General features: G+C 38.4%; 1 protein-coding gene across 10 annotated transcripts in view; it reads left to right on the forward strand.

The window, feature by feature from the left end:
• The window catches only part of LOC144980841 (prolow-density lipoprotein receptor-related protein 1-like), a 63,096-nt gene that overhangs the window by 30,750 nt on the left and 22,346 nt on the right, over positions 1 to 10,000 (forward strand). For all 10 annotated transcript variants that reach the window (XM_078928700.1, XM_078928691.1, XM_078928693.1 and 7 more), the window contains exons 7-14: positions 31 to 116; positions 1,915 to 2,056; positions 2,828 to 2,944; positions 4,624 to 4,896; positions 6,295 to 6,445; positions 6,971 to 7,117; positions 7,835 to 7,952; positions 8,723 to 8,876. In XM_078928700.1, coding sequence (XP_078784826.1) covers positions 31 to 116; positions 1,915 to 2,056; positions 2,828 to 2,944; positions 4,624 to 4,896; positions 6,295 to 6,445; positions 6,971 to 7,117; positions 7,835 to 7,952; positions 8,723 to 8,876 — 1,188 coding nt within the window. The remainder of the gene's footprint in view (positions 1 to 30; positions 117 to 1,914; positions 2,057 to 2,827; positions 2,945 to 4,623; positions 4,897 to 6,294; positions 6,446 to 6,970; positions 7,118 to 7,834; positions 7,953 to 8,722; positions 8,877 to 10,000) is intronic.

The raw sequence follows: 10,000 nt of genomic DNA on the forward strand, positions 1-10,000 counted from the left end.
CTTGTCTTATAAAATCTATCAATAAACCAGAGTCCGTGGCCCTTGATGGAGGTCATCGGGAGATTCTACAGACTAAAGAGATCAAATCTCGCTTCTATGGATTATCATTGTATGGGGTAAGGATTCTCTCATTCTTTCTCTCTATCTCTTTCTCTCTCTCTATCTCTCTCTCTTTCTCTCTCGCTCTCTCTCTCTCTTTCTCTCGCTCGCTCTCTCTCTCTCTTTCTCCCTCTCTCTATCTCTCTCTCTCTCTCTCTCTCTCTCTCTCTATCTATCTATCTATGTATCTCTATCTCTCTCTCTCTCTTTCTCTTTCTCTCTTCTTCTCTCTCTTTCTTCTCTTCTCTCTCTTTTCTTTCTCTCTCTCTCTCTCTCTTCTTTCTTTCTCTCTCTCTCTCTCTCTCTCTCCTCTTTCTTTCTCCTCTCTTCTCTCTCTCTTCTCTCTTCTCTCTCTTTCTTCTCTCTCTCTTCTTTTCTTCTCTCTCTCTCTTTCTTTCTCTCTCTCTCTTTCTTTTCTCTTCCTCTCTCTCTTCTTCTCTCTCTCTTCTTTCTCTCTCTCCTCTTTCTTTCTCTCTCTCTCTCTTCTCTTCTCTTCTCTCTCTTTCCTCTCTCTTCTCTTCTCTCTTCTCTCTCTCTCTTTCTTCTCTCTCTCTCTTTTTCTTCTCCTCTCTCTCTCTCTCTTCTCTTCTCTCTCTTCTCTCTCTCTTCTCTTTCTTCTCCTCCTCTCTTCTCTCTCTCTTTCTTTCTCTCTCTCCTCTCTCTCTCTCTTCTCTCTTCTCTCTTTCTTACTCTCTCTCTCTCTTTCTTTCCTCTCTCTCTCTCTTTCTCTCTCTCTCTCTTCTCTCTCTCTCTTCTCTCTTCTCTCTCTCTCTCTCTCTCTCTCTCTCTCTCTCTCTCTTCTCTCTCTCTCTCTCTCTCTCTCTCTCTCTCTCTCTCTCTCTCTTCTCTCTCTCTTCTCTCTCTCCTCTCTCTCAATCCCACGAGCTCGAACCCAGACCTTCCGATCCGATCGATGTCCACACAGACCACACATTGTACTTCTGATGCAAGACGTCGAGACCTGATTTAGTCATAAGGGCCTACATGTTTTTAATAAATTTTATGCGGCTATGTGTCTTGTGGTATGCACTCGCTTGGAACTACATCTGATCCCTATTTGTTCTCATTCCCCTTTATCTTACTTTTCTTGGGTGCTTTAATTGTAATTCTAGAACTTTTTACTATCCCATTTTCTTCCTATTTTACTGGCGCTGATATAACCTAAATGTGTTGCAAGCGCCGTAAAACCCTTAAAAACAAAATAAACATTTTAATTTATAATATATGATTTGTTAACACATGAGTGTATTCCTCTTGGTGGGATCTTGTGCTGGTGTCTGGATGAAACATTTATGTGATCTCAAACTAAGTAACTGATAGTGTGCTCTTGGAATCTACATCTATTCCCTATTTGAAACAATTCCCCTTTGTCTTACTTTTTCCTCAAGTTCTTTTAATTGTACATCTAGAATGTTCTTACTGTCCAATTTTCATCCTTTTTCGTAGCGCTGATATGACCTAAATGTGCCGTAAAACCCTTAAAAAACAAACAAAAACAAATTTTCGTAGCAGATAGTAGTCTGGTTCCTCTGTCATTGACACATACACACTGACACACAGAACACAATGACACACTGAACACACTGACACACATACACACTGACACACATACACACTGACACACAGAACACAATGACACACTGAACACACTGACACACATACACACTGACACACATAACACTTTACACACAGAACACACTGACACACAGAAGACACTGACACACAGAACACACTGACACACAGACCGCTCTTTTAAAAATAAAATGAATATATATTTCTCATTGTTTTGTTTTGTTTTGTTTTGTTTTGCTACAGGATTACTTTTTTATAACGGACAGGGGGAGCCAGGGCATGCTGAAGGTCTTCAAGGGAGACGATAACATTATCAATTTCAAACTGAGGGATTTCCCCTATGACATAATTATGTATGACGAAACACAACAGCCTGGAAATTCTAGTAAGTTGTGTGTCTGTGAGTGTGTGTGTGTGTGTGTCTGTGTGTGTCTGTGTATGTATGTGTGTGTGTGTCTGTGTGTGTTTGTGTGATGTGATTGAAGGTCTTCAAGGGGAACGATAACATTATCAATTTTCATACTGAGTATGCGCTTGGCTAAGAAACTCACAACATTGCCATCCGGAACTATAACGGACCAACACACAAAACTCTGTGTAACCTTGAACTTTTATAGTTCAGATAATACAGTTAAGTGAGAATTACTCATAAACGTGGATGGCAAAAAAACAATAACAAAGACCTGAGTGACGTCATCTTCATTCGATATAATATGTTACAATGAATGATATAATCAGTCGGATGGTGAAATGGTTTGAACTGTGTTGAGTTAGAAGGTCAATTTTTATCAAAAATGAGTTCTTGTCATAAATGATTAAATCAACCCTTTTTGTACATCTTAGAGAAATATCAAAGCTAAATTTCACTTTAAATATTGTTTACAGCTAGTCAAGTTGAAAAAATATGAAATGTGATAAAAGATGCTGGATAATTTTCCCGTACATCTGACCATAACTTCATGAAAAATCACCCGATTTATTTCAAATAAAGATTAATATGCTCTGGTTAGCATATTCTTTCAGAAAACGCAAAAACAAAAAATGCAAATCCAAAATGTTCACCTTCCGACTGATTACGTCATGCACTGACACCTTTAACAAAACGATATGTATGTGACGTCGACTTCATTCCTTTTCTATTGATTTCTTGTTCCAGGTGATTGTGACGTCATGTCCTGTGAGCAGCTGTGTACGTTGGACCCAGTGCAAGGAGCGCTGTGTGTCTGTGGGGAAGGCTACAGCCTGAATCCTGAGGATAATATCACGTGTATAGGTATGTAGAGGAGGACCAGTCCCGTTATCATCATCATCATCATCATCATCATCATCATCATCATCATCATCATCATCATTATCATCATCATTATCATCATCATCATGAATATAATCTTCATCATTTTCCCGCAGGGGAGGCACTTACTGTGTCTTCTACCCCCCTATATCTGTTTTCCAACATGCTTTCTGTCTTGGGATGAGATTACTTTGTTTTGTCCTGGCCCAGTTATTGATTTGGGAGATGATATTTATTTCCTTGTAAATCATCTCTCTGTTATGTATTATTATATTTGTTATTTTGAATATATAATGTAAGCCGTTTAGTGTATTCCTCTTTTTTGGATTTTGTGCTTGTGTCTGGATAAGACTTATAAGTGGTCTCAAACTAAGTACATTGGTGGTATGCTCTTGGAATCTACATCTGATCCCTTTTTCCCAGTTCCCCTTTGTCTTACTGTCTCTTGGGTGCTTTAATTGTAATTCTAGAACTTTTTACTATCCCATTTTCTTCCTTTTTACTGGCGCTGATATAACCTAAATGTGTTGCAAGTGCTTTAAAACCCTTAAAAACAAACAAACAAACAAATCTTCATCATTATCTTAACTTCATTAACATGATATGGGAGGGTTTTTTGTTGGGTTCATATTTTGTTGTTTTGTTGTTGTTTTTGTGTTTTTGTTTGTTTTTGTTTTGTTTTTTTGGCGGGGGGGGGGGGGGGGGGGGGGTTTGATGGGTTTTTATTTGGGTCTCCCATTGTGGGCAGAAAGTCACTTGCTGTATCTTCTATCCTGCTTTAACTTTTCTGAGTTCCTTTCTGGCATTGTCTTGGAATGAAATTAATCGGGTTTGTCCTAGTCCTCGCCGGATCCTTGCCTGGGAGGAAAACAGTTACATGTACAAAATCAGTTATTAGAGGTGACTGTTTATCCTTGATATTCATCCTTCTGCTTTTTACTGATAATTATATGTTTTGTTTAAACCTTTTTTGTAAACATTTGAGTGTGTTCCTTCTAGTGAAGGGATGCTGTGATTGTGTCTGGATGAGGCTTTTAGGTCATCTCAAACTTAGTACATTAATAATGTGCTCTTGGCAAATGCTACTAAGATAAAGAACTGAAAAAGTCTGTATGAAATGTGCAAGACAAAACAAGAAAGAAAAATTCAAGAAAAAAAAAGATCCCAAAAATTCAGTCGACCTCGACTGTGGATCGAACCTCAGACCTTCTGATTACAGGTCAGATGTTCTACCATATACACACTTGTTCAGTTCTTTATCATACACCGGTGCCCGATCCTTAATTTCTTCATTACATTTTGAACCCGTCCATTCTGTCTTTCTGTTTCTTCAGTGCTTTTGTTTGTTATTCTTTATATTTCTTTTTTTATTAACCCATTTTCTTCCTTTTTTTACTGGCGTTGATATGACTGAAATGTTTCACCGTAAAACCCTGTAGAACAAAACAATCATCAACATGATAATTGTCGTCATCGTCATCGTCATCGTCATGATCATCATCATCATCATCATCATCATTATCATCATCATCATCATCATCATCGTTGTCGTCGTCATCATCATCATCATCATCATCATCATCATTATCATCATCATCATCACCAAGGTTCATAGTAATACCAACCAATCCCTCCCCCCCCCCCCCCCCCACATCTCCCAGCCTCCAAAAAGTTCGTCCACCCAACTCACATCTACGCCATCGGAGACTCCATCTGCCAATACCCAGCCAACATGGCGGACATGGCTCTCCAGAACATCAACCTGGACTCGCAGTGTTTTCTGGAAGAGCGTCAGGGATATATGACCTTGACCCACGACGCCCAGAGCAACATGCTGTACTACTTCGCCAACAAGACCAAAACAATCTCCAGGATCCCCCTGGAGGCGAAAGGGGCCGGGAAGGTGTTGGCCGGAGGTGGCGGGATTGTGAATGGTGAGTGTGTTGAGATTTGTTTGCTTCTGGTTTTGGGTTGTTGTTGTTGTTAACTTGTTTTGGGTTGTTGCTGTTGTTGTTTTGATTTTGGGTTGTTGTTGTTGTTAATTTGATATTTGGGTGTTGTTGTTGATTTGTTTTTAGGTTGTTGTTGTTGTTGTTGTTGTTGTTGTTGTTGTTTTTGTTAATTTGTTTTTGTGTTGTTGATGATTTTTTTGGGTTGTTGTTGTTAATTTCTTTTCTTTTTTTTTTTTTTTTGGTAGTTGTTGTTGCTGTTGTTGTTGTTGTTGTTGTTAATTTGTTTTTGTGTTGTTGTTGATTTGTTTTTGGGTTGTTGTTGTTAATTTCTTTTCTTTTTTTTTTGGTAGTTGTTGTTGCTGATTTGTTTTTGGGTAGTTGTTAATTTGATTTTGGGTTGTTGTTGATGATTTTTTTTGGGTTGTTGTTGTTGTTGTTGTTGTTGTTGTTGTTGTTGTTGTTGTTGTTGTTTTGATTTGATTTTAGGTTTTTGTTGTTGGATTTGTTTTGGGTTGTTGTTGATGATTTGATTTTGTGTTCTTGTTGTTAATTTGATTATTTTTGGGTGTTGTTGTTGATTTCATTTTGTGTTGTTGTTGGATTTGTTTTTGGGTTGTTGTTGTTGATTTATTCATTTTTTGGGGTTGTTGTTGCTAGTTTGTTTTTGGGCAGTTGCTGTTGTTAACTTGATTTTGGGTTGTTGCTGTTGATGATTTGTCTTTAGGTTGTTGTTGTTGTTGTTGTTGTTGTTGTTGATGATGATTTGTTATATGGGTTATTGTTGATGCTGATTTTTTTTTTTTTTTTTTGGGGGGGGGGCTGTGGTATGACACTCGCTTTCAGATCAGAAAATCCTATACTCGAGCCTCTGTCGGCGCATAGTTGAGTCCTTGGAAAAGGCCCCTTACTCACATTCTCTCACATTACTCAGGTGTAAAATGAGTACTGACCTTTCTGTCAGAAAAAAAATGTAATATCACCTAACAGGCGTCATGCCTCGCTCTTCATGTTTTCTGTTGCTGTTGGTCATGGACCCCTTGTAAAGCGCTTTGAGCACGTTTAGTGGATATTTATTCATCCCTAATGAGAAATTTTTCTTTAGGATTTATTCCAAAGGAAGACTGGAATAAACCAGGCGTCAGCCGCAGTGCAGCGCCGCAAAGTGAGCTAGGACGAGGTGACTTGCGCAAGGCCACACAGCGCGGCGGTGGGTGATCGAACTCGGTACCTTTCGGGTACGAAGCAAAGACCGTACCGCTGAGCCACGCTGCACTATATAAAAGCTCAATTTTAAGGGCATCGTCGTTCATGTGAACCAGCTGGTTGTGGGTTCAAGTCTCGGCTAGAGCTTTGAATGACTATTTGTTTTTGTTCACCCAGGCATGTCCTATGACTGGATCCACGATCTTCTGTATTGGGCGGACACCCCCCAAGGCATCATCTTCATGTGCGCCAAAGACTGTTCCTATCAGACGGCTGTCCTAGAAAGGCTGGCCAAACCGTTTGCCGTCGTTGTCCATCCACAGAGAGGGTGAGTTCGAGCCTGGTCAGGTGATGTGAATGGATGCGTCTATGTCAAATACTCACACCATCTACCCGCCAGATAAAACGTACAAACACGCAAAACATTTTGTACTTTTTAACGATCGTAGAAGGAACGACGACACTCTGACAGCTTTTTGTTATTGTTTTTAGACAGCCATTTTATTTATTCATTTATTCATTCATTTATTTTTACATGTATTTTTTCATTTATTTATTTATCTATCTATTGATTTATTTATTTATATATTCATTCATTTATTCATTAATGTATTTATTTCTTTATTTAATCATTTATTTATTCATTCATTCATTCATTTATTTTTTCATGTATTTTTTCATTTATGTATTTATCTATCTATTGATTTGTCTATTCATTTATATATTCATTCATTTATTCATTCATGTATTTATTTCTTTATTTAATCATTTATTTATTCATTCGTGTATTTATTCATTTATATAGTTAGTTATTTATTCATTTGTTGATTGCATTCCAATTCCTCCCTACCAGGATGATTTACTGGACAGCCCAGGGCCATTTGCCGGACGTGGCGCCCTCTGTCGAAATGGCCTTCATGGACGGCAGCAAGAGACAGGTTATCATGGGAGATAACTTGGGAGATCCAACTCACATGTACATGGATTACCGGAAGGACGTGTAAGAAATAGAGGATTGGTGGGGCGGGGGTTGTCTGAAGGGGACGCGGGTTGGGGGGGGGGGGGATTCTGGCGTATCGACATTGTGCTTATTCTATTTGTGAAATGTAAAATAGTTTGTTGTGAAATGGTGAAGCATAAAGGAAGAGTTCTTACCTAGACACACACATTAGCAGGTCTCGTAGCCGCCATTTGCCGGATGTGGCGCCCTCTGTAGAAATGGCCTACACGGACGGCAACAAGAGGCATGTCATCATGGGAGATAACTTGGGATTACTGATAACTGTTATATACGAGATATATATATATATATATATATATATATATATATATATATATATATATATATATTAAATTATATATATTATATATATATATATATATATATATATATATATATATGTGTGTGTGTGTGTGTGTGTGTGTATGTGTGTGTGCCTTAAGCACATTTGGAAGACATTGTTTTATATATTGTAATACATTATGTATTGTATTGAGCTTGTTTCCTTATTCTTGTTTCTCGTTTGTTTGTTTATTTTTGTTTTGTTTTGTTTTGTTTTGTTTGGGGGGGGGGGGTTTGTTTGTTTGTTTTGTTTTGGTTTGGTTTTTTCGTTTCTTTTTTTTTTTTTTAGTTTTTATCTATTTGGGGGGGGGGGGCTCCATATGGAATGGATTTCAAACTGTTATTTCACAAAATCATGTTTTATGTTTTTGTTAGATTATACTGGGCAGACTCGGGTTTGAATCACGTGCGACGCTACGACCTCAATACAAAACGTATCAGTGTTTTCTTTGAACTTCACGGAGTCAGATTCTATGGGCTTTCCATATTCAAGGTAAGAATTTCTTATTTAATAATATGAACAATGGCGAATGTTGTGGGTATTTTACTAAAACGCACAGTATTAATTGGAATATCTCTGTGGTGAACGTCACAAAAATGACCTGGGTAGTTGTTCCTGACCTCCCATAGTGGGCAGGGAGGCTCTTGCTGTGTCTTCTATCCCCCTATGTCTGTTTTTCAACTTGCTTTCTCTCTTTGTCTTGGAATGAGATTGTTTGGTTTTGCCCTGGCCCTGGCCGGATACCCTGGCTGGGAGGGAAACAGTCAAATGTTTAGTTAGATTTGGGAGAGGATATTTTTTTGTCTTGTAAATCTTTGTTTTGCACTGTATTATACTTTGTTTACATATTATATATTATTTGTAAACATCTTAGCGGGGATCTGTGCTTGTGTCTGGATGAGACTTTTAGGTGATCTCAAACTAAGTACACTGATAGTGTGCTCTTGAAATCTACATCTGATTCCTATTTGAACCAAAAACCCTTTGTCTTACCTTTTCTTGGGTGCTTTAGTGTAATTCTAAAACTTTTTACTATCCCATATTCGTCCTTTTTACTGGCGCTGATATGACCTAAATGTGTTGCAAACGCCGTAAAACCCTTAAAAACAAAGAACAAAACAAACAAAAATGACCTTTTTGCACAACCTTATATGTAAAAGTTTGAGAATTAATCATAAGTATATATTTTATATATATGTATGTATGTATGTATATTTTGTTAATCATTTTTTTTTTTTTTTGGTTGTTTCCCCCTTGGTCAGGATTACATTCTATGGACCGACAGATACGATCAGAACGGAATGCACGCAGCGCGTTTGGACAGGAAGGAAAAAGTAAGGGGGATAATCCACCCGAAAGATGGCATCGCCGCTGACCTCATCACCTTTGACCCTGTCAATCAACCCATGTGGAACAGTAAGGAATGCTAGATAGATAGATCTGGGGGGACATTTCATATGCACGTACGTCTCAGACCGGACGCAATAGGCTTCAACAGTCATGACGTCACTTCCCTCGTATTGACTCATGGTAACTTAGTAACTAGTTCTAAACTATTGGAACAATGGCGGATGCCCTAATGAAATACTTCTCCAGCGATCATAAAAATGTATCCAGAGGAGAACAACATAATTCTGATCATGTTTTGACTTTTATACATTCTGATCACATGACATGTGAAAAAGTTCTAGCCAACATGAAGAATGAAAAGTACCGATTTTCCTTGTTTAGAACCAAGCTTCTGGTGGCTGGACGGACGTGACATCAGACTATCGAATCCTATTATTTAGGGCTTGATTGAATGAACATTGTTGAAATGAACAATAATATTGTGTATTGGTTTGAGGGAATGTGTTTTCATGACAACAATGGGCCTATCGTAATCTGGATTGTCTGACCTGTACGTCAAGTACACGTTGCCTGTGGTGGGAACAAATATATTGAAATGAGTCAACACTCTCTTAAGAAATCTATTGAGCTTTTTTAAGCTTTTTTATATAGCGCAATACCCACTAAACGTGTCAAATCGCTTTACAAGGGGTCCTTGGCCAACAGCAACAAGTGACATGTAGGACGAGACATGACACAGGCCTGTCATGCGATATTACCATTTTTTGGATAGAGACAATGCTGTTAACGGCCAGCTACTCATTTTACACCTGAGTACGGTGCGAGAATGTGAGTAAATAGCCTTTTCCAAGGACTTTACTATGAGCCGATTGAGGCTCAAACCCAGGACCTTCCGATCCGAAAAAAAGACTATAAATGCAATTCTCACAGTTTAAAACACCCCGATATAATCCCATATTAAGACGGTGAACTGCTCATAATATGTTATCTGGGTGGGGTTCCTGACCTCCCATAGTGGACAGGGAGGTACTTACTGTGTCTTCTATCCCCCTATATCTCTTTTCCAACATGCTTTCTGTCTTTGTCTTGGAATGAGATTACTTGGTTTTGTCCTGGTCCTGGTCGGATTTCCTGGCCGAGAGGGAAACAGTCAAATGTATTTTAGAGTTTTGGGAGATGATATTTTTGTC

This window comes from Berghia stephanieae, chromosome 10 (genome assembly GCF_034508935.2).
Source record: "Berghia stephanieae isolate SIO BIC M18660-M18661 chromosome 10, UCSD_Bste_1.3, whole genome shotgun sequence".
Taxonomy (NCBI): Eukaryota; Metazoa; Mollusca; class Gastropoda; order Nudibranchia; family Aeolidiidae; genus Berghia; species Berghia stephanieae.